The sequence below is a fragment of the Oncorhynchus mykiss genome, chromosome 28 (assembly GCF_013265735.2).
Source record: "Oncorhynchus mykiss isolate Arlee chromosome 28, USDA_OmykA_1.1, whole genome shotgun sequence".
NCBI classification, from domain to species: Eukaryota; Metazoa; Chordata; class Actinopteri; order Salmoniformes; family Salmonidae; genus Oncorhynchus; species Oncorhynchus mykiss.
The window spans coordinates 21,882,162-21,906,240 of record NC_048592.1 but is presented as its reverse complement, the minus strand read 5'-3'; the positions used below and the strand labels follow the sequence as shown (position 1 = coordinate 21,906,240).

Genomic DNA, 24,079 nt, shown 5'->3' with positions numbered 1-24,079 from the left:
GAAAAATCTGTTTGGTGTTAAAAACATTTGGAGAAAACTGTAAATAAGCTTTTCATCAAGTGGGCTGAACGTGTGCTGCCCAGTGTTCTCTGTGTCATAATTAATACGAGACACAAGTGGGGAAGCTGTTTCCATGTTGTGCTGTGACCATACATCATTACAATGCAAATAATATTCAAGATCACCCGTTTGAGAATGTAATGTGATTCTGAAATGTGAAGCAAAAATGTGAATGAACAAGTCTGCTTGTAACTGCCATTTGTCTGTGAGTGATCCCACTTTTCAGTGATTCATATAAGGTCCTGTTTTTACTGAGTCTGCCATGGTGGAAAGAGCATTATGGGCCAACTCAGGAAGTGTACATGGAAAACAGACCAAATCCACATGCAGCATCTGTATGGCTGTGATCTTGCATTTAGAAATCCACAGAAATCCACCAAGGTCTTTTGTGGGGAGAATAAAATATACCCTCAATAAAACCCTTTAGGTTTTCTCTTGGTGATTTATTTGAAATGTGTGTCTGAGTTCTTTATCATTAAATAAACACCCCAAATCTCCAAAGGCCCACATTCTGATCCCAGACACAATCATAGTAGTGAGTTATAGAGGTTAGAAATAGAAATAGAATTCATGATAGTGCACCTCAAGGTCTGATCATTTTCTGGACTCTAAAATGCCAATGTTTGTGGAAAAGATCCCTATTTACCATATAGCGTAGCTTCAAATGCACTCCTCCACACAAAACAGAAAATGACTCAGTATACTATAGCTTTTGTCCCATACTCATAATATTTGTCCTCCAAATCCAACTCATAAATTCACATAGCCTCCCTCTTTCCCCTTCACATGTCCCCATTGTTGTTGGAGTTAAATCAACAGTTCCTATATGAAACTTGCTATAACTCCAAATATCTCTTGCGGCACTGCTTGAAAATCTGAATCTCAGTGATTGCAATAGCTCTACAATGCTCTACTTTCCGGCTACCTGGATAAAGCACTAAATAAACTTCAGTTAGTGCTAAATACGGTTGCTAGAATCCTGACTAGAACCAAAAAAAATTATCATAAAAGTGCTAGCCTCCCTACACTGGCTTCCTGTTAAGGCAAGGGCTGATTTCAAGGTTTTACTGCTAACCTACAAAGCATTACATGGGCTTGCTCCTACCTATCTTTCCGATTTGGTCCTGCCGTACATACCTACATGTACGCTACGGTCAAAAGACGCAGGCCTCCTAATTGTCCCTAGAATTTCTAAGCAAACAGCTGGAGGCAGGGCTTTCTCCTACAGAGCTCCATTTTTATGGAATGGTCTGCCTACCCATGTGAGAGACGCAGACTCGGTCTCAATCTTTAAGTCTTTACTGAAGACTCATCTCTTCAGTAGGTCATATGATTGAGTGTAGTCTGGCCCAGGAGTGTGAAGGTGAACGGAAAGGCTCTGGAGCAACGAACCTCCCTTGCTGTCTCTGCCTGGCCGGTTCCCCTCTCTCCACTGGGATTCTCTGCCTCTAACCCTATTACCGGGGCTGAGTCACTGGCTTACTGGTGCTCTTCCATGCCGTCCCTAGGAGGGGTGCGTCACTTGAGTGGGTTGAGTCACTGATGTGATCTTCCTGTATGTGTTGCCCCCCCCCCCCCTTGGGTTGTGCCGTGGCGGAGATCTTTGTGGGCTATATTCGGCCTTGTCTCAGGATGGTAAGTTGGTGTTTGAAGATACCCCTCTAGTGGTGTGGGGGCTTTGCTTTGGCAAAGTGGGTGGGGTTACATCCTGCCTGTTTGGCCCTGTCCGGGGGGTATCATCGGATGGGGCCACAGTGTCTCTGACCCCTCCTGTCTCAGCCTCCAGTATTTATGCAGCAGTAGTTTATATATCGGGGGGCTAGGGTCAGTCTGTTATATCTGGAGTACTTCTCCTGTCTTATCCGGTGTCCTGTGTGAATTTAAGTATGCTCTCTCTAATTCTCTCTTTCTCTCTTTCTCACTCTCTCTCGGAGGACCTGAGCCCTAGGACCATGCCTCAGGAGTACCTGGCATGATGACTACTTGCTGTCCCCAGTCCACCTGGCCGTGCTGCTGCTCCAGTTTCAACTGTTCTGCCTGCGTCTATGAAACCCTGACCTGTTCACCGGACGTGCTACCTGTCCCAGACCTGCTGTTTTCTACTCTCTAGAGACAGCAGGAGCAGTAGAGATACTCTTAATGATCGGCTATGAAAAGCCAACTGACATTTACTCCTGAGATGATGACTTGTTGCACCCTCGACAACTACTGTGATTATTATTATTTGACCATGCTGGTCATTTATGAACATTTGAACATCTTGGCCATGTTCTGTTATAATCTCCACCCGGCACAGCCAGAAGAGGACTGGCCACCCCTCATAGCCTGGTTTCTCTCTAGGTTTCTTCCTAGGTTTTGGCCTTTCTAGGGAGTTTTTCCTAGCCACCGTGCTTCTACACCTGCATTGCTTGCAGTTTGGGGTTTTAGGCTGGGTTTCTGTACAGCACTTTGAGATATCAGCTGATGTAAGAAGGGCTATATAAATTAATTTGATTTAATTAGATTTGAATAGCTGACCTGCAACCCTAGGTCTGTGCACAAGGCAAACTTGGTTTTAACAAAGTGAAATCATTACACAGTTGATTGGCAGACATGGCCTGAGGCTGCAGCAATTACTTCCACTTTCATAAGTGTGGAAGCAGTAAATTCATCTGTCAGAATGTTTTGACCGCAAATGTTCTGCTTCTCTGCACCTAAGTCAAATAACTGCTTTTTAATAACTTATAGTCAAATAACTGCAATACCTAACGTCAGGTTTAAAGTGTTTTACAGAACCCTTAGGCCTCTACAGCTGTAGATGTTCTACATTCTCTGTAGATGTTCTACATTCTCTGTAGATGTTCTACATTCTCTGTAGATGTTATGCATTCTCTGTATATGTTCTACATTCTCTGTAGATGTTATGCATTCTCTGTATATTTTCTGCATTCCAGTTCTCAGAATCAACGACAGGTAGAGTTTGTAATGTAGACCTAGGCCATTTCAGAGTAGGAGTGCTGATCTTGGATCAGTTTCCCTTTTAGATTATAATGAATAAGACATTATGACCTGATTATGACCTTATCCTTGATCAGCACTTCTACTCTGAGACACTTTGTGAATATGGGCCCTTACCTGCAGAGCAGTCATCCCCGAAGAAGCCCTCGTCACAGATACACATTCCATTCACGCAGGTACCGTGGACGCAGTCAGGACTGCATTTCTGTTCGCTGCAGTCTTCGCCGGTGAAGTGGCTGAAGCACACACACTTCCCGTCCACGCAGTATCCCTTATCGTTGCAGTCACCTGGGCACATCAGCTGGCTGCAGTCACTCCCCATGTAGCCAGCAAGGCACACACACTTGCCATCCACACAGCGCCCATGGTCGTTGCACTCATCAGGACAGGTGGAGACGGAGCAGTCTGGGCCTTCCCAGCCAGGGTTACATTGGCAGCTGCAGGTGTCGTGCTGGTAGGTCCCATGGCCACTACAGCTAGTGTCCACACCTGTGGAAATTTAGAAGAAAAAAATCACATGATGTGATATTTGAATAGTCTTTACTGTAATTGTAATGTCAGTGTCTGTAGACCAATCATTTTTCAAACAACAGTTTCCCAATTTTGAATGATTTCTTAGGTTATGTTCCTCAATAGTTCCAGATATATTGTAGCTATTGAATATAGATGCGCTGTCAGATCTTATGGTGATAAACTGTACTGTACCTCCTGCTCCACCACCTTTGCCACCACAGAAGCCCTGGGAGCACTGACTCTTCAGGTGTTCCACCTCCTCCTCCAGCCCGATGACTCTGTACAGCAAAGACTTGAAGCGCTCCGACTCATCACAGTCACACTTTGAGGTCTTGAGGTTGATTTGGTGCCTGAATACTATGTCCTTGTCCCCCTCCAGAGTAGGGCCCCCCTCCAGCTCTTGCAGACCTAACCCCTGGTCCTGCTGGTGAGGCATGGTCTGCAAGGCCAATTTACAGCCAGGGCTCTTGGTCAGGTCTATCTTATAGATGTGGCTGAAGGTGACTCCTTTCTCAGCGGGGGCTGGAGAATCTTCTGTCACATATGTGGTGGTGACAGTGCACAGTATGCCTATCAGGCAGAGGGCTCTTGAGAGCCAGTGAAGTCTAGTAGTCATGGCTAGATGGAAAAATAAGTAGAATAATTGGGGAAATTGATATTACACTCTTGACATACACACAGAGCCCTTGGCACCTTTTTGATCTATTAAGGTTTTTTCCAGAGAGAACATCACTTTATTTTACAAGGTTGATAAAGGCTGATGTTAAAGAAGTCACATTCATTATAGTGCCGGCAGCCTATGTTTTACAAAAGGGACATGAACAATGTCGTAATTTTCAGCAGAAAGCCAGCAGTCATCACTCCAACTAAGCACGTTTTTATCCCATGTTCCTAACCATGAATTGTGCTCATCCAGCCATAAGGGCTTCAAGGAGCATGGAACCCTGTCTTCCAAATTATGTCATGTTGACAGTGATGTCATCCAGCTTTTTGACTTTCTCGGAAAGAGAAATTATAGGCTATGATATCAAAATAACGGGCCAAATATATTTTTGAAACGACTTGGTTCAAACCTTTAGAGTGAATATAAGTGACCTCTTTCTCAAGCATGTTAGATTTAACCACTGCCTCTTTGGCACACAGTCATTTGAAAATTGGTAGTGTAGAACTTATAGTTGAGGTCTGAACTTGTGTGGTCTGTGGAAACTGAAAACCAAAATGAAGTGACTGTCTGCTCTGCTCTACACAGAAAGAGAGGCCATGGTGCTTGACAACTGGAAAATCTGCACAGTAATAGCATACAAGCTTAATAAAAAGCTTGGGTTACTTTTAAAGAAATGGTGATTGGACAATGGAATATGCATGAAGTGCAAAAACACTAAAGGGATAGTTCATTTGGAGCAAACAATGTAAGACTATCGAAGAAGAGAAATGACTCAACCATGAACAAATACTAGGCTAATTTAACCTGAGCATAGATACTGTATATAGTATGTGCACTCCCCTACATATTTATTTGACCAGTAAAGCTAAAACTTTATATCTGTCTCTAGAATTCAGCATTTTGGATTTGAGATCTGTAACGTCTGCTTCCAACTCACACTTTCAAATACATAGATCCCATGAACGCAGCTCACTTTCCAGCCCACTTTCCAGCTCACACTCTCCAACACATAGATCCCCTGAACGCAGCTCACTCTCCAGATCCCAATCACCTGAATTCTGATCACCTGTTCACACGCCTGTATTCCATTTACATACAGTATTTAGTTCAGTTCTTTGCACCCCATCATTGTGAGGTATGTTTGTTTTGTACATATACTATTCGAAGCTCTGTTTATTTCTGTGTTAGTCCTCACGTGTATCGTAGTTTTTGGCAATCCTCACTAACGATGCCTTTTTGCCTATTTTTTTTTTTTTTTTTGCCTTTTTGCCTATTCCCTACCTGTATCAGATTTCCTGTCATCAACCTCTTGCCTGATCTCCCGGACTACGATATTAGCCTTTTCCCTGTCTGTACTGTTACTTTTTTGGAATCCCTGTGTATGACCTTCTGCCTGACCCTGGACACAGCTACCTGCTTCCTCCTGTGGTCCTAATAAACACCTGCTGCGCTTGAAACCAGCACTCTGTCTCCCATCGTACGCATTACAAGATCAAATGTTTTATATGAGAAGACAGTACAGAATTTGAGGCTATTTTTACTTTATTTGAGGCTATTTTCATACACACAGTGGGGCAAAAAAGTATTTAGTCAGCCACCAATTGTGCAAGTTCTCCCACTTAAAAAGATGAGAGAGGCCTGTAATTTTCATCATAGGTACACTTCAACTATGACAGACAAAATTAGAAAAGAAAATCCAGAAAATCACATTGTAGGATTTTTAATGAATTTATTTGCAAATTATGGTGGAAAATAAGTATTTGGTCAATAACAAAAGTTTGTCACAATACTTTGTTATATACCCTTTGTTGGCAATGAGGTCAAATGTTTTCTGTAATTCTTCACAAGGTTTTCACACACTGTTGCTGGTATTTTGGCCCATTCCTCCATGCAGATCTCCTCTAGAGCAATTGCCTCCAAAGATTTTCTATGGGGTTGAGATCTGGAGACTGGCTAGGCCACTCCAGGACCTTGAAATGCTTCTTACGAAGCCACTCCTTCGTTGTCCGGGCGGTGTGTTTGGGATCATTGTCATGCTGAAAGACCCAGCCACGTTTCATCTTCAATGCCCTTGCTGATGGAAGGAGGTTTTCACTCAAAATCTCACGATACATGGCCCCATTCCTTCCTTCCTTTACACGGATCAGTCGTCCTGGTCCCTTTGCAGAAATGATGTTTCCACCCCCATGCTTCACAGTAGGTATGGTGTTCTTTGGATGCAACTCAGCATTCTTTGTCCTCCAAACACGACGAGTTGAGTTTTTACCAAAAAGTTATATTTTGGTTTGATCTGACCATATGACATTCTCCCAATCTTCTTCTGGATCATCCAAATGTGGAGGTCTACAATTTTGTTTCTGGTGTCCTTTGACAGCTCTTTGGTCTTGGCCATAGTGGAGTTTGGAGTGTGACTGTTTGAGGTTGTGGACAGGTGTCTTTTATACTGATAACAAGTTCAAACAGGTGCCATTAATACAGGTAACGAGTGGAGGACAAAGGATCTTCTTAAAGAAGAAGTTACAGGTCTGTGAGAGCCAGAAATCGTGCTTTTTTGTAGGTGACCAAATACTTATTTTCCACCATAATTTGCAAATAAATTCATTAAAAATCCTACAATGTGATTTTCTGGATTTTTTTTCTCTTTTTGTCTGTCATAGTTGAAGTATGATGAAAATTACAGGCCTCTCTCATCTTTTTAAGTGGGAGAACTTGCACAATTGGTGGCTGACTAAATACTTTTTTGCCCCACTTTATCTGTCTTATTGTTTAGAAATGAAGGCACTTCATGTATCTAGTCCCCACATTTGAAGGTGTCAGTTGCAACACTCTTAATATCACCAATCAGGAACAATCTAAAATCATGTGACTCACACTGCACATTCTCAGTTTAGTCCTCAACCCCCATGTGAAGAAGCAAGACCCTGTGATAAACTCTGCACATTTTATTGCTAAAAGTCAGATTTTGAGTTAAGAAAGTAATTTTTGGGGCCAAATTTGTTTTGTGATGGCATCACCTGCTTTGTAATTCAAATTCACCAAACTTATTTCAGGTTTAATTTGATGTAAATTAACAATGCTAAAGTTTTAACATGTAGCTAAAATTGGGTAAGGGATAGTTTTAACATCTGGGTGCATCACTGGGAATACAAATGATGGGCCCACCAAGCCTGTACCCCAGCACTACCATACCATTGCCATAACTGTGACTCTGATTGAACATGTCCAACATTCACACACACACCACGCCTATCTCTCAAATTCACTCACACACACACCACAAACCTTCAGTTGTTAAGTTCTGATGCTGCTATGTTGTCAGATGTTGTTTAGTTGAGAAGGGCTAGTTAATGGAGTGTAAAAATAATTCACATTTTTATGATTTATATTATGACTATTATTTCTGCAAAACAAAATGCTAAACATTGCAATGTTGTTCTCGTGTTCTCAATAAATCCTTTCAATATCTTGTTGCATGTTGTGATTTAAGCATTTTTTCAAACTGTTATATTTCACCCCAAGGCCTGTTACAACTGACCCGGGAGATGTGGTAAATTGTAACATTTCACTCCTTGTCTGTTTGATTTAAAGACATAATACTTGTACAAATTTGTAGCAGACAGATGGAAGTTGTTCCTATCACATTTTGAATGTAGTAGCTCAAACAATTTCTGAGAAATTTACAAAAAATAAAAAAAAGTGTTACAACAATCCCCGGTTTCCCCTACTAGAAATGAACATGGGTAACTGTCCCAGGAACAATCTTTACCCACCTCCAGAAAAAAAGACAAAACTAGGGAAATTATATTTTCCTCCAATGTCGCCACTAAAACAATTTCACAAAATACACAGCATCAGATTAACACAAAAAAATAGCACATTATCCAAATAGCCTAGCGTATTTTCTTCACACAAAGTTGCCATAAATTCAAAGCACACGTATAATTGACACTGCCGGACTGCATACGCGACCCGAATGCAGTTTATAAACCCTACAGGAAACCCCTACAGCCTATAAAAGACCATGTGCCTCTGAGCTTTCATTGTGACTCTTCAGACATCTGATAGGCCCATGCACAATTCACTACATAGGCATCTCTGTCAGTGACATGAACTCTGTTAACAATTCAGAGGCATGAGGGAAAATTCTATCCTGTCCTAGAGCGTGGTCTATTTTCCTATCCAGTCCCAATCCCAATTAAACCCCAAATCCCAAATCATGCATAAAAATTCCTAACGTTTTTTCTGTAATCCATAAATTACATTATCAAAGCACGTTTCCTGTCTATCCATGCCAAAAGACCACTATAACATTTCCCCCACTTCTCTGTGCTGTCTCGTAGGAGAGACTGGGAATGGTAGTAATTTCTTTGTGATCAACAAACAGTATGAGAGTAGATATGAATATTTGTTCAACAGAGTTGGTCCCCATTAATATTTAAACTATTTCCATCTTCATATTTCCATTATTCATGAGCTGACCTTCTATCTGTATAAATCAATTCAGTTTTGACAAATATAGGAGATACAGTGCCTTCAGTGCCTTCGGATTGGAGTCCACCTGAGGGTAAATTCAATTGATTTGACATGATTTGGAAAGGCACACACCTGTCTATATAAGGTCCCACAGTTGACAGTCCATCTCTGCAGCACTCCACCAATCAGGCCTTTATGGTAAAGTGGCCAGACGACAGACACTCCTCAGTAAAACACACATGACAGCCCACTTGGAGTTTGCCAAAAGGCACCTAAAGACTCAGACCACAAGAAACAAGATTCTCTGGTCTAATGAAACCAAGATTGAACTATTTGTAAAGGGAAAGGAGGATACCTAGTCAGTTGTACAACCGAATGCCTTCGACTGAAATGGGTCTTCCGAATTTAACCCCTCGCCTGAATGCCAAGCATCACATCTGGAGGAAACCTGGTACCATCTCCATGGTGAAGCATGATGGTGGCATCATCGTGCTGTTTGGGATTTTTTTCAGTGGCAGGGACGTGGAAACTGGTCAGGATCGAGGCAAAGATTAAGGGAGCAAAGTACAGAGAGATCCTTGATGAAAACCTGCTCCAGAGGGCTCAGGACCTTCACCTTCCAACAGGACAATGACCCTAAGCACACAGCCAAGACAACGCAGGAGTGGCTTCGGGACAAGTCTCTGAATGTCCTTGAGTGGCCCAGCCAGAACTCGGACTTGAACCAAATCAACCATATCTGGAGAGACCTGTAAATAGCTGTGCAGAAACGCTCCCCATCTAACTTGACAGAGCTTGAGAGAATCTGCAGAGAAGAATGGGAGAAACTCCCCAAGTACAAGTGTGCCAAGCTTGTAGCGTCATAACCAAGATGACTCGATGCTGTAATCTCTGCCAAAGGTGCTTCAACAAAGTACTGAATAAAGGGTCTGAATACTTATGATATTTCAGTTTTTTATTTCTAATAAATTAGCAAAAAACTATCTTTTTTTTTGTTTTGCTTGGTCATTATGGGGTATTGTGTGTAGATTGATGAATAGAAACTAAATGTGATAAATTTTAGAATACGGCTATAACTTAACAAAATATGGAAAAAGTCAAGGGGTCTGAATACTTTCCAAAGGCATTGTATTCTGTCATTTGTTGAAGGAGGTTATCTAGCAAGCTTAGCAACTTTGGTCATTTGACTTTTGTTTGACTGGCATTAAACAAATTTTGTATGATTCGACGTGAGTCCTAAGCTCTCTGTGTGGAGATAGCCTTACTGTTGAAATGCAGTGAATGAATTGAGGAACATAATAGTGTTCAGAATTTATGAATGGCCTGTTTTGCAACTCACAACAATGTCATTGGCTATCAAAGATAGAGCAACTATCATTACAAAATAACAGTTTCATTTGCTCTGAAATCTTTACATAGTATCCTAACCAAGCCAACAAGGTGGCACAGCACCCCTCTTATTTTGGGAAAAACCTGGCAGAGTGACAATATCTTGGTTTTCAACGCTTTTAAATGTCACATTTATGCAGTATTTCCTAGGACTCTCGGGATAACATGAATTATTCCCAGTATTGAAACTTGGTAGATTTTTGTAAAATATTCATCCCTATTCGGTACTGTCGCCTCATATGAAACAATTGATTTCAATCCAAAATCATGGAGTATAGATACAAATTAAGAGTTTTAGCTTCATTGTCCAAATAAATACGTAGCGTAGGGAAGTGTATATGAGAGAACAAATTATGCTAATAGATGGTTCCTTTAACATTGTATACCAGTATAAAGAAATCTACATCAATGAATATATCAATCATACAACACTAACAACCTCATCCACAGGCTGAAGTAATTGCATATGTGTCTGCTGTGACATGTGCTGCTAACTGAGGCTTGCCCATGTAGTCGTCTGAGGGATCTTGAAAATAAGTAGCCTAACCAAAGAAGGCTGGTGGGAGGAGCAATAAGAGGACATGCTGGTTATAATGGCTGGAATGGAATCAATGGAACAGTATCATACACATCAAACATATGGAAACCATGTTTGACTCCGTTCCATTAATTCCATTCCAGCCATTACAATGAGCCCGTCCTCCTATAGCTCCTCCCACCAGCTTCTTCTGAGCCTAACCTGAAAGTGATAAGCGCAATGGCATAGGTGTTATGGCATCATAAGCAGTCCACAACATCAGTGACTTTGTCAAGATGTTCAGAGATTGACATAATGGCTTAGATGCTGCTGGTTGTCAGACACAGGGTGAAGAGTTGATGTTTTTGATACTACAGGCTGCCTCAATGTTGCTGGACCTCAGGAAGAGTAGCTGCTGCCATCCTTAATAAATACAAATACAAACTGAACATTGCAACTGAAACTTCCTTAGACACTGCTTTGAACCTTATAGGAAAGCTTCCATCCAATAGTAGAGTTCTCAGTGGCTCACAAATTGAGTATCAGTAGGCTATGTATTGGAAAAAATTATGTTGACTACGTTGCTAACGACTTACAGTAACTGTATAGAGAGAAATAACTCTGCCATGGCTCGTTGGACAAAGCCTTTGAGGAAAATTCATGTTGTTTTTGTAGGGTTTTGGGATAAATGCTGAAAATAAGGTCTATGGTAAACACAGGCTTAGGAGAACTTATATGTTTTGTGCCATGAGATAATCATCAGAATTTATGTAATGATAAAACACACATACATTGCATAAAGGCTTCATAATTCATAAAGGAAATGTTAATTGACTGCTATTATCTCATAGAACAAGACATTTAAGGTCTCCTAAGCCTGTGTTAACCTCAGACCTTGTTTTATGTGTTTATTACAAACCCTATTCTTTCCCCATTCATTTTCCACATAGGGATGGCTGAACGAACCAGAGGTAACTTATTCCCAGGTTTTAGGACTACAAGCTGGCAAGCTCTATTAGTGCCACTCCATAGTTCCACCATGTTTGCTGTGAGTCCTGTGTCTGCTATTAAACTCAGTGGGTGAAAAACTTGAGGTCAGAGTAGCCAGACCATAGAGATTCAGACAGACTATGACTTCACATCTATGGCCATTCAGCCCCATTGACTTTCTGGCAGTAATTACAGTAGTTGGCACTGTGTCAGCAACCAGGAAGTACAGTAGATCAGACCAGGGGGAAAGACCAGCGAGTCAATGACAGCCTTACAATAACCCACATCACAGGAGCATTTTACAGCCCTGTGGTATGGCACAAGGCGCTGGCGCACACAGATCCTTAACAAGCTCCTTTATAGCTCACTGTCAAGGTTTTATTTGATGCTGGCCATTTTCAGACTTTTATTTGTCTTGGAGAAGATTCCAATGTGGCCATCTTCCAGCTCAGCAAAATGGCTGCAACGGACATCTAAATCTCTGCAGGGCAGGAAAGGCAGGAACGATACACTAGTAAGCCTGAGGATTCTCCTCAATGTCAATCCATGGATGTGTCCCAAATGGCACCCTATTCCACCCTATAGGAAATAGGGTGCCATTTGGGATGCAATCCATGTGATGCGTGTCAGACATGGCAGAGCCGTGGCAGGCTCAAAAGTCTCCTCAGTTCCGCGCTCAAAGTTGGCATGGACACACAGGGGAATTACCTTCACATAACAAGGGATTCCAATAGTCAGACACAATGTCTGTCCTCTTTTCAGCCTCCATTTTCTTTGCAGACTTGTCGACTAGCTGTGAAGTTTGATAGACTTCCAACCGGGATTGGCAGGAAAGTACAGTACCTGAACAATTCCAGCATGCGTTGCAGACTAGCAAGTAGTGCTCAGAGTAAACTTCAAACAGCTATTCAAATAGACTCTCTAACGGTTAACAATCCTTATTTAATTAACATGTCTCCATTCAGCTACACTGATTGAAGTGGATTTAACAAGTGAGAGATCAAGAAGGGATCATAGCTTTCACCTGGATTCACCTGGTCAGTCTATGTCATGGATAGAGCAGGTGTCCTTAATGTTTTGTACACTCAGTGTAGATGCTCAACAGTGTTCCACTGGTTGGTCAAATTGAGCTTCCTCTACTCTTTGTTCAACCTTAAGCCTTGAGACCATTGAGACATGGATTGTATATGTGTACCATTCAGAGGGTGAATGGGCAAGACAAAATATTTAAGTGCCTTTGAACAGGGTATGGTAGTAGGTGCCAGGCGCACCAGTTTGTGTCAAGAACTGCAATGCTGCTGGGTTTAGGAAAGTGTCCTTAATGTTTTGTACACTCAGTGTACTCCTGGCATAAGAGGAGGTAGAAAGTGTCCCCTCACTCACTAACCAGAAATGCTTCAGACTGTGAATGCATTCAATCTCAGGTCCTCACAGTGACCTAATTTCCCTCCAAAATAATTGTGCAGGGAAGAGAGAAAGAAAGGGAAGCAAGCAAGGACAGATGGTGTGCAATGCCCCATCCTCTCCTGAGACACATTAACCAATAGACAGACAAAAGGCAGTCTGCTCTTTTACGTTTCAAGTGGAATTGAATTGGACCAACAAGCCTGGGATGAGCTCAGAGCTCATGGTCTTTATGTGGTTGCAAACTTGCAACGTTTGTTGAATTTCCCTTTGCTTGTAGGCAGAAAAACCTGAAAGCAATTAGAGTAAGTCTGAGCTAAAACTCATATCCCTCTGCTCTGTCTGTCGGTCCTGCCATCCAAACCACAAAAACCTTGATAAGGTTACAAGAGCCCAGAAGTCACTCCATTGGCCTTATGTAATGGTCACATATTAGAAACCACCCCATTCATGGCTAGATGCAGGCAACGCTCTACATCTGTTGTTTGTTTTATCACTGCTTCCATGTCAACTTTAAGCCAGTACAGTAGCATTTCATCAAGTTGAGTGACCTGCAAGGACCATACATAATGTCTATGAAGCCTGCAACTGTTTATTTTCCTGGAAACTAAAATAGCACCTTCAATGAAAAGTTTTACATTAAAATAAAACCTGTGTTAAGCCCATAGTAAAGACATCTAATAGCATTCTAAAATGTCAGTTATGTCCCTACTAGATATGTCTGGCTAGCTGAGGTATCACGTGTTAGTGGTTAGTCTCATGCTTGACTGCCCGGCAGTTCAGTCTGGTACCAGAGAGGCTGGAGTTTAGTCTGTGATGAGAAGGCAGGTTAATAGAAGGTCATGAATAGGAAAATGTATAATAAACACAGGTTATTTTCCTTAAAAACTGAAACTATTCAAGAACTTTGTAAAATAAACAAGGAAATGGACCTTTAACCGTATTGGGTTTGATGCCTTAGTCACAACTCATGTCGTTTTTGGGGGGGTTGATGCAAAATATGAAAATAAATCTATCAACAGATTGCTTTTTGTTTCTTTCATCCATTTATTTTACTGTGTACCTTCTACTGAAAGAACTTAGCTTTGGAAGTTGTTATAATCATTTCATATCTTTGTTTAAAGGACTACTGTATGTTAACATCTCATTTGCTCTGATGATAACCATGTTTCCTGATCATATGCTGTATCTTATGATGACTCCTGAAACAGGAGTAACTTTGCAAATGATTTATTCTGTTGTGAGTATGACTTTTTCGTTGTAATTACTTATTTCAGCAGGAAGTGTGAATCTCACCTATACCTGCATTTGTTAGAAGAAAATTAAACAATATAATTGTGAAATATTAAACAGGTGAACAAACTATGAACAAAAAAAATGTGTCAAATCAAATGCAATCACTAACCAACACAACTCACAATCACAACACATTTGTATTCACATATTACAAAGCCTCTCAAAATGAATGCAGAATAATACAACAACGATAACAGAAAGCAGTGTTTAACTTACCGTCGCAATTCCCTGTGACTCCGTCCTCTGAAAGCCTGAGAATCTGTCGCTCTATTGCTTCTCTCTCTGACACCTGTTGACAAGCTCAGAGCAGGAGTTTGAAAGGGCCCTTATAACCAATGCCTCCGTGGCTCCTGCAGCAACAGTCTTTCCTTCAAGTCGTTAAATTCCATCTCCGAAAGGCCTATGGCCAATGGGAAGTAGTTTGGGAGTGTCTCTTCTCTTGCTCCTCAATCATGGAATGGAGAGCGATAATGAGAGTCATTCCCTCTTCCTCCGTCTGGGGCTAATCACCTACATCAACATGACCCTCACTCATGTTGCCTCTCACCCCTTCACTACCATTTTTTTGGTTTGAACTTTTTTACATGTTGTCTGTTACAGTAGCAGTGGTGGAAGAAAATGAATCACTTTGAGCAGGAGTAATATGTGCTGCAAGGCAACCAGAGACCGTTTGGATTTAGTGTTGAGCTCCTGCCAAGAAAAATCCGGAATTCATTAAAATAAAAAATAGATCTAGTCATATCTGTGAAGTGAATTAAATGTCCCATCAGATTAGCCATCCTTTATTAGTCTATTTGAAGTGTGAATTTGGATTAAGAGATTATAGACTTTAGTTACAATGTGATTTTATGCATCATCACATTAACCACTAAAACGCTACATGTGGTCATCCTTACAAGGATGGATGGGTCTGAAATAAAACAAAAGAAAACACATGTAATCGTTTATACATACTGTACATGGTTTGGCTTATGCATACGGCACCATTGTGAAATGTTCCTACCTTTTGAAGAACAAGGAAAGACAGATATCTTTGTGGGAAAACAGCAGGCTAACACTTCTCCTAAGCTAGTACAAAACCACAAACACCACCATCAGAAATAGCCTTCAGACCACATTGTGCAACACTTCAAGAGACAATAGCAAATGATGGATAAAGTTACATCTATTGTACCAAAGTGTTTGGATTATCATGAATTGATTCCCTAAGTATTTAGATGAATTACATAAGAATATTTACACAAATACAATAGAAACCAATGCAATAACGTGAATTCACGCCCACACATCGACCAACCCTTGTCTAATGGACATGCAGCATCACCAAAGGCTCCAGGTGTCAAGGTTGGTAATATTTTTCACTGGCATCTGTTTGTCTCTAAATATATAATATGGTATCACATTACTGTGACATAGCGGCTGTCTGTGAAATAGTTCAGTGAAACTGGAGCTGGAGCTGAGGCCAGGTGTGATGGTCTTTAAAGAACAAATACTTACTACTGATTGAAATCACAGGGTGGTGAAGGGTTAAGTTGCCCCTAGACACTGATCCCAGATCTGTACCTAAGGAACACTTTACCCCAGAGCTCACCGAGCTAGAGACTCACTGGTCTGCAGAAATGACTCAAATCAGATAATAGTTAGAAATGTCCCTTTTGGAACCATTCTGTGTAAAGATTCTAGAACAACCGGATGGCACATGATAAAAGCCAGTAGAGGCAATTAACTCTTCCTCTGAGTTGAGAAATAACCTCGGAACATTCAACTGAATGTTCAATCTTATCAAGTTGTCATGGCCCTTGGCATTATATCGCATGGTCTAGCATTGAATCATCTCCTCTGTAAAACATTGCTGAAACATTTGAGTTGGTGCATTCGGCCCTTAATGTCTGACGACCTATACCAGTTGCTACTCTTAAAGCCAACAGTTGGAGGTAGAAGGGAAGGGAATTTAGCTTGTATTCAGGAATGCACTAAGGATGTTAACATGACGTAAAATGAAATTAAGACTTACTTCATTCTTGCTAATGAGTCTGAATCTTAGCAAGGGACTCAGCATGCACAGTGAAATTACAATGTTTTGATAAGGAAAGTGATGTGGGAGGTCTAGGAACAGAGAGCCAGGAAATAGCTGAAAGACTCACAAACATTGGCTCCATTTCTGTTTGGAGTAGGGGGATATCATCTGATAAAAGTACATACTACCGCCCCTCCCGAGTGGCACAGCGGTCTAAGAGTGCTAGAGGCATCACTACACAGCCGGGTTCGATCCCGGGCTGTATCACCACCGGCCGTGATCATGAGCCCCATAGGGCGGTGCATAATTGGCCCAGCATTGTCCGGGTTAGGGGAGGGCTTGGCCGGCGGGGCTTTACTTGGCTCATCGTGCTCTAGAGACTCCCTGTGGCGGGCTGGGCGCCTGCAGGCTGACTTTAGGTGAACAGTGTTTCCTCCGACACAAAGGTGCGGCTAGCGTCCGGGTTAAGCGGGTGGGTGTTAAGAAGCGGGGTTTGGCGGGTCATGTTTCGGAAGACACATGACTCAAACTTTGCCTCACGAGCCCATTAGGGAGTTGCAGCGATGAGACAAGATTGAAATTGGGGAGAAAAAGGGGGTAAAATACAAAAAATCAAATTGGTACTACTTTTTTAGTTACTATGTTCTTAAGATTGTTTTGAAAAAGCCTTTCATATGATGAGAATCCAATCGCATAAAACTTCTGTCCCTAATCATGAGCTCATAAGCGCAGGGAGATGTATTAATTAATTCAGGTAACATAATAGCCAGAGCTGCAGCTAGCTTTGCTGTTTGAGTTTGACTATTTAACTCTCCTGTAAGATCAACTACACACTTAAAAATGGCAGCCCACCTTTCAGATGTTTAAAGTAATGTCTTGGATTTAGGTAGTACTTTATAGCAGTTCATTTGAACAGTGTTAATGAGTCGCAGATGGCAGGATTCTCCCCATGGATTCTCCTATTGGAAGTAACCCAGTTCTGACATTATTAAACTCCTTCAGTGGGTGACGAGAGCCAATAACAGGCCCACTAAGCAAAACCTCCGTAACCCTGAAGAGTAACGTGATGGAAAGGCATGTATTCCACAGAGAGGAACATTAAGTGTCAACGTGTAAATATGGTTACAATGTACCCGGGGAAGAAGTAGAGTACACTACAAAAGGCTGCTGTGTTTTAATTTTGTTCAACAGTTTTCTACATTGATTAGTCCCAGTCAGTCACGGTTTGAATTTCACGAGGATATTCCCAAATTCCTTTTTTGTTATTCACAGCCTCAAAGGAATGTTCATATCAGTGGCAGAATCTTGTTTCTAATCCTTTGCGCTTTTTTACCTCAATTTACACATTTTCCTCTCGCAAGTACTGTATTTAATTTAAGCCATGTGAAATTCATTTTATCGTTGTTATTACTGTCACCCTTCCGCTAGCTGCTGTTCAGGTGGTTGGAATCAGCAGATAGGGTTGGCTGCTGTGTAAATACTGGGCATAATTTATGGAACACTTTTGTATGCTCTCCCTCGCACTTGTATTTCATCATGTTATTTTCTCCCCAGAAACATAAATAGCAAATCTCTTGATGGCAATATATTTCTTGTTAGGACAACCACATGTGAAAAGCGGCAAGGACTGCTCAGAAAAATACAAAGGCGTACTGTCAGTCTTTGCAATTTCTCATGCAAATTATCCAGTAACAACACAGATGTACTCCCTTGTAAACCTCATAAATGTCATGAATTACAGTTGTGTGTCTCTAGTAGAGTTTCAATGATACAAACTGCACACTCAATGTTGATATATGATCATCTCATGATGTTTCAAGCATTTTCTGAGAAGTTTAACAAGAAATCCAGGCACAGTAATTCCAAAAGGATGTAACCTTGACTGACACTCAATGGGGAAATCCTCCCTTACACATTTTTAGGTTAGACTGGTCCTCCTTAGATTAATTTTCTTGTCATTATCATCAGAGTGTGTAAAGCTGTCATCAAGACAAAGGGTGTCTACTTTGAAGAATCTCAAATATAAAATATATTTTGATTTGTTTAACACTTTTTTTGGTTACTACATGATCCCATATGTGTTATTTCATAGATTGATGTAGAAAATAGTGAAAATAAAGAAAAACCCTTGAATGAGCAGGTGTGTCCACATTTTTTGACTGGTACTGGTCGAAAGTTTCTTGCTTGAGCTTTAAGGATCTCACGTTGGTTCTGGTGGTCCCACCCTAAGTGAGTTAACAGACGCTGCTCTGAAACTATTCAGAAACGTAATGTTCCCCTTATCATTTTGTTTGGCATTTTGGATCGAATCAAATGAAAGTGGCTTTGTTCTCTGTGTTTTGATGGGATGAACAGTTACAGTGGGAAATGGAGTAGCCTGGGTTTTATTGTGATGCTTGGCTGTGAGCTTGCAGCTCACTGCTGTCTTTATATCCTTGTTAATGCCAAAAACAGTCATAATATGAGGAGGACAAAACATCCTTCGTCTAATGGCTATACATGAAGTGTCAAACAAATCATTCAACATTATCAAACAAATTGAAAATGTGTCAATTTAACAATGAAAGCATATAACCTAGGCTCCTACACAAAGCATGACTATAATGTAACCCCTCTTAGAAATTCAGATTAATCTGAACAGAACTACACCCTTTTACTTCGCCCAACAAAAGTTCCAGATCACATGATGTCTCCTCTCGATCATAGTTGACAACAACTGCACTACATTATGTTTGATCGGATAGTTATCTATAAGAGATATAGCACATGGTCCATAATGACTATTAAGTTGAGGAAATGGAGAGGGCGAGAGACTCCTCTTTGGAACCCCTGAGTAATGACAGAGGGAGGTCTCAGGACTGCTGATTGACACAGCCTCTCCAGGGCAATGCTGCACATTCCAAAGGTTCTGAAGTCAATTGCCCCCAAGGCAGACAGTGCATAACCTTAGGAAAAATGCACATGCGGTATAAATGGCTATTGAACACCCTCATTTGAAACACCTACATTGGCTCTGCCATTAAATGGTTGGTTTGAATTTATGTCATGTTGGTCTGTCCGTGGATGTTAAAGTAGGTGGACACGTTGTTAGATTACTTTCACAGTTTATGTATGATTGCTTTGTCAATGATTGATTCAAACCTAAAAATAGGCCTGCACTGTTCCTTTCATTTGGCAGTCTTTCAGGGACATTTGGATGTAAATAATGGGCCTCTTGAATTTGTAAAGTACAGTAGCCAGGTCTGAAGTCTGCCTCCATCCCTGGTACAACCTTGACGACATCCTGCAGAATCTGAGGGTAATTTGTTTAACTGTGGGGTAGAAATAAAGATATGTGTCATTGCTACATTCTTTCATGTTCAGGTACGCCTGTTACAGACTCTCTGCAATGGTGATAATTATGGGATTATAACAAGCCATATGAATGAGCTGATTATAATACACTCCAGCTAAATGAATTATTACCACCACTATGGGCACAGTATGAATGCATTAGGCATTATTAGACTATTCAGTTGTTTTCCATTTAACGAAATGCTTATGCTTACGAAAGCGTATTTTAATTAGTACTACAGGATGGAATAGTATGCCCTTATTGTTTGGTTAGCCCAAACTGACATCCCCATCACACTGTAGATAATGCAACATGATGTATAGTGTTCAGTTTCTAGTACTCCATACACTTTTCTGTGGGGGGGAAATATGCCTAAGGAACACTGGTGTATTTATTATTAACCCTTTGTTGACTGCTTATCACACAGCTGCATTTTGCTCAGTGATGTCACTGCATAGCAGCACCAAAGAGGGTACAGTTCCAAACTGTGTGCTAGCAACATTCTACCTGCAGGGTGACTCTGTGTGGTCTGTCCTCTGCAGCCGAATACACTTTATGTGTTGACTCAAATCTTACAACGCCCACCCAGGTAGATGGACATTTCATTGTTTGTCCTAATGATACATTTTCAATCACAGGATGATAGGTCCTATTTGATTACTGGTTTGATAGACGACTTTAATATATTCTATATTCTACTGAATCCTTATTAATGCAAAGGTGTGTAGGCTTCTGACTTCCCCACCAGCTGTTACACTGCCCTATTGTCAGGAGGACATAGAAACCTAAACAGTGTGGTTTAAACACCACGTTTTACCCTTCGATCCTGAAAGTTTGCATTTTGTTTACACCTAAATTAGTCTGCTTTGTTCGATATCAGTGGAAAGAATGTCTAAACTCTTCTTGAGGAAGGTATTTGTGTTGAACTAGAGAGCTGGCTCGGACACTGATTAAGTCAATGTGGAGTGACGTAGTAGATGGGAGTGAATTGTGCTGCATTTTACATCAGGTCTTTTAAAAATACTACAACCATCTGAAACAAGGGAAACACATATAGTCTGAAAGTGTGTGGGTGAGGCAGGGAACTTTTAGGGGGCCTAAGTGAAAAAAAATTGGGGGACGCCCATCCCACCTTGCAGGTAAAACTTTTTATTGCCCTCCCATTTGATGGCCGAGGGGACAAAATACATTTTAGAGTTTGTTTCCTGCAATTCTACACATTTTGCCATGGGGCGGAGAAAATATCTCAGTTTTACAGCTAAATTCCTGCTATTCTACACATTTTGCCATGGCTTATTGTTACGCCCTGACCTTAGAGAGCCTTTTTATTTCTCTATTTGGTTAGGTCAGGGTGTGATTTGGGTGGGCATTCTAGTTTTCTATTTCTATGTTGGCCGGGTAATGTTCCCAATCAGAGGCAGCTGTCTATCGTTTTCTCTGATTGGGAATCATACTTAGGCAGCCTGTTTTCCACCCTAGTTTGTGGGATCTTGTTTTTGCATAGTTGCTGTGGAGCCTGCAGAACTTTACGTTCGTTTGTATTTTGTTGTTTTTTGGTGTCTCCGGTGCGCCTTCACAGCCCAGTGCGTCCTGTGCCAGCGCCCCGCACTTGCCGGGCTAAAGTGAGCATCCAGCCAGGACGGGTTGTGCCAGCTCTGCGCTCCAGACCTCCGGTGCGTCTCCATTGCCCAGTATATCCTGTGCCCGGCTCCACGCACCAGGCCTCCAGTGCGTCTCTCCAGCCCAGTGCGTCCTGTGCCAGCTCTACGAAGCCCTGCAGTGATGATCCATGGCATGAAGCCTGCAGTGATGATCCATGGCACGAAGCCTCCAGTGATGATCCATGGCCCGAAGCCTCCGTGATGATCCATGGCACAAAGCCTGCAGTGACGATCCCTGGTCCGGACCCTCAGGCGACGGTCGGAAGTCCGGAGCCTCAGGCGACGGTCGGCAGTCCAGAGCCTCCGGCGACGATCCACGGTCCGGAGCCTCCTGCGACGATCCACGGTCCGGAGCCGCCGGCGACGATCCACGGTCCGGAGCCGCCGGCGACGATCCACGGTCCGGAGTCCCCGGCGACGATCTACAGTCTGGTTCCTTCGGCGACGATCTACGGTCCGGTTCCTCTGGCAATGAACTACAGTCCAGAGCCCCCGGCGACGATCCACCGTCCGGTTCCACTTATGCCATGTTAATATGATACCTTAGTGAGAGTGCCAAAGAAATTAAATGGGGGTCTGTCATGTCAAATTGTGTCCCCCTGCCAAAAAGTGTCCAGTCACTATGGGATTCGAGAAGCTATTATCGCACTTCGCTATATCAATGGTGTGATGAGCTAATGCGTTGAGATCATTACAGCCAAAATGACAATATTGTCAGCCCAGCTATGTAAACAAAGCTAATTTCTGCGACAATTTTGCTGGTTAAGATGAAAACATTGCTTTGAATTACTTTTGGGTACCTAAATATTTAAACAACATTAAAAACTGTACTTAGTTTTCAAATTAGCAAAGACAACTGTGCATTAACTTACCTTGCAGATCACAAAGTGAGCTCCCATTAACACTTAATTCATGTGCAAATCAGTTCAATTCATACACTGGCTTCTCTGGCTGGCATATTTTGAGCTTCCCTTCCCTTGTCTTGTCTTGCTATTAGTCCTTTTATGATTATGTTTCCCAGACTCCACCACATGACATAGGCATAGCTCAGTAATACAGCAGTACACTTGTAGTTGAATATAATGCAGGACACAACAGACAGTTGAATAATGTCAAACTCACGAATACCAACAGGGATTTACAACAATTCATTAAATGAACAACCTGTGTAAAAAAACAACCTGGCAATGTTTTGTGGAAGAGGTGTGTCATGAACTTGTTGATTTTATTGTATATACCCACATGGCAGTTACAGACTGAAATACATGAGTATAGGCAAACATCAACACAAACAATAAAATACAATTTAGTTGAGAAAACAGGAGTATGAATGACAAGTAAAGTACATAATATGAGATGGGGACAGTCTTGGGAGAAGTAGGGTCTGATATTTTAAAATCTCAGTTCTGGCGTGTGGGATAGAGAAAAGAGGTGGGTGCTACAAGTGGTTCTGACAGTCACTTTCACTCGACGGGCAGCCAGTCTCAGAGGGTGGACTTGAAGAGGGAGACTGTAAAGTCCAGGCACAGCTGTTTGCAGTGCTAGCGTATGTAGTGCATCAGTGTATCTCACTGTGCCCAGGATGATATGTCAAAGTCATGTCCATAGCAGATTAGATCAAACCACATGTAATGAAAAGTGGAATCTTGGAGGGTGGTTGATCATGGAGGACATCAAGTAGATCCAGTTCCGGGATGCGGTAGGCTTCTCAGAGCATGACAGAACCCCTAGAGGACATCAGGTAGATCCAGGTCTGGGGAAGGAATACAGTAGGTGTCTCAGAGCATGACAGAACCCCTAGAGGACTTCAGGTAGATCCAGGTCTGGGGAAGGAATACAGTAGGTGTCTCAGAGCATGACAGAACCCCTAGAGGACATCAGGTAGATCCAGGTCTGGGGAAGGAATACAGTAGGTGTCTCAGAGCATGACAGAACCCCTAGAGGACATCAGGTAGATCCAGGTCTGGGGAAGGAATACTGTAGGTGTCTCAGAGCATGACAGAACCCCTAGAGGACATCAGGTAGATCCAGGTCTGGGGAAGGAATACAGTAGGTGTCTCAGAGCATGACAGAACCCCTAGAGGACATCAGGTAGATCCAGGTCTGGGATGCAGTAGGATTCTCAGAGCATGACAGAACCCCTAGAGGACATCAGGTAGATCCAGGTCTGGGGAAGGGATACAGTAGGTGTCTCAGAGCATGACAGAACCCCTAGAGGACATCAGGTAGATCCAGGTCTGCGGAAGGTGTCTCAGAGCATGACAGAACCCCTAGAGGACATCAGGTAGATCCAGGTCTGGGGAAGGGATACAGTAGGTGTCTCAGAGCATGAGAGAACCCCTAGAGGACATCAGGTAGATCCAGGTCTGGGGAAGGGATACAGTAGGTGTCTCAGAGCACGACAGAACCCCTAGAGGAAATCAGGTAGATCCAGGTCTGGGGAAGGGATACAGTAGGTGTCTCAGAGCATGACAGAGCCCCTAGAGGAAATCAGGTGGGTCCAGGCCTGGGGAAGGAATACGGTAGGATTCTCAGAGCATGACAGAACCCCTAGAGGACATCAGGTGGGTCCAGGTCTGGGGAAGGGATACAGTAGGTGTGTCAGAGCATGACAGAACCCCTAGAGGACATCAGGTGGGTCCAGGTCTGGGGAAGGGATACAGTAGGTGTCTCAGAGCATGACAGAACCCCTAGAGGATATCAGGTGGGTCCAGGTCTGGGGAAGGGATACAGTAGGTGTCTCAGAGCATGGCAGAACCCCTAG

General features: G+C 42.2%; 1 protein-coding gene across 2 annotated transcripts in view; it reads right to left on the bottom strand.

The window, feature by feature from the left end:
• The window catches only part of tnn (tenascin N), a 38,394-nt gene extending 23,628 nt beyond the window's left edge, over nucleotides 1-14,766 (bottom strand). Inside the window, exons 1-3 of one of the 2 annotated variants that reach the window (XM_021589500.2) lie at nucleotides 14,520-14,766; nucleotides 3,763-4,188; nucleotides 3,175-3,546 (exon numbers count right to left, since the gene is read on the bottom strand). In XM_021589500.2, the coding sequence (XP_021445175.2) occupies nucleotides 3,175-3,546; nucleotides 3,763-4,186 (796 nt within the window). In that variant the 5' untranslated portion in view covers nucleotides 4,187-4,188; nucleotides 14,520-14,766. The remainder of the gene's footprint in view (nucleotides 1-3,174; nucleotides 3,547-3,762; nucleotides 4,189-14,519) is intronic. The other variant, XM_021589499.2, reaches the window with a different exon arrangement.
• Nucleotides 14,767-24,079: the final 9,313 nt, after the last annotated feature.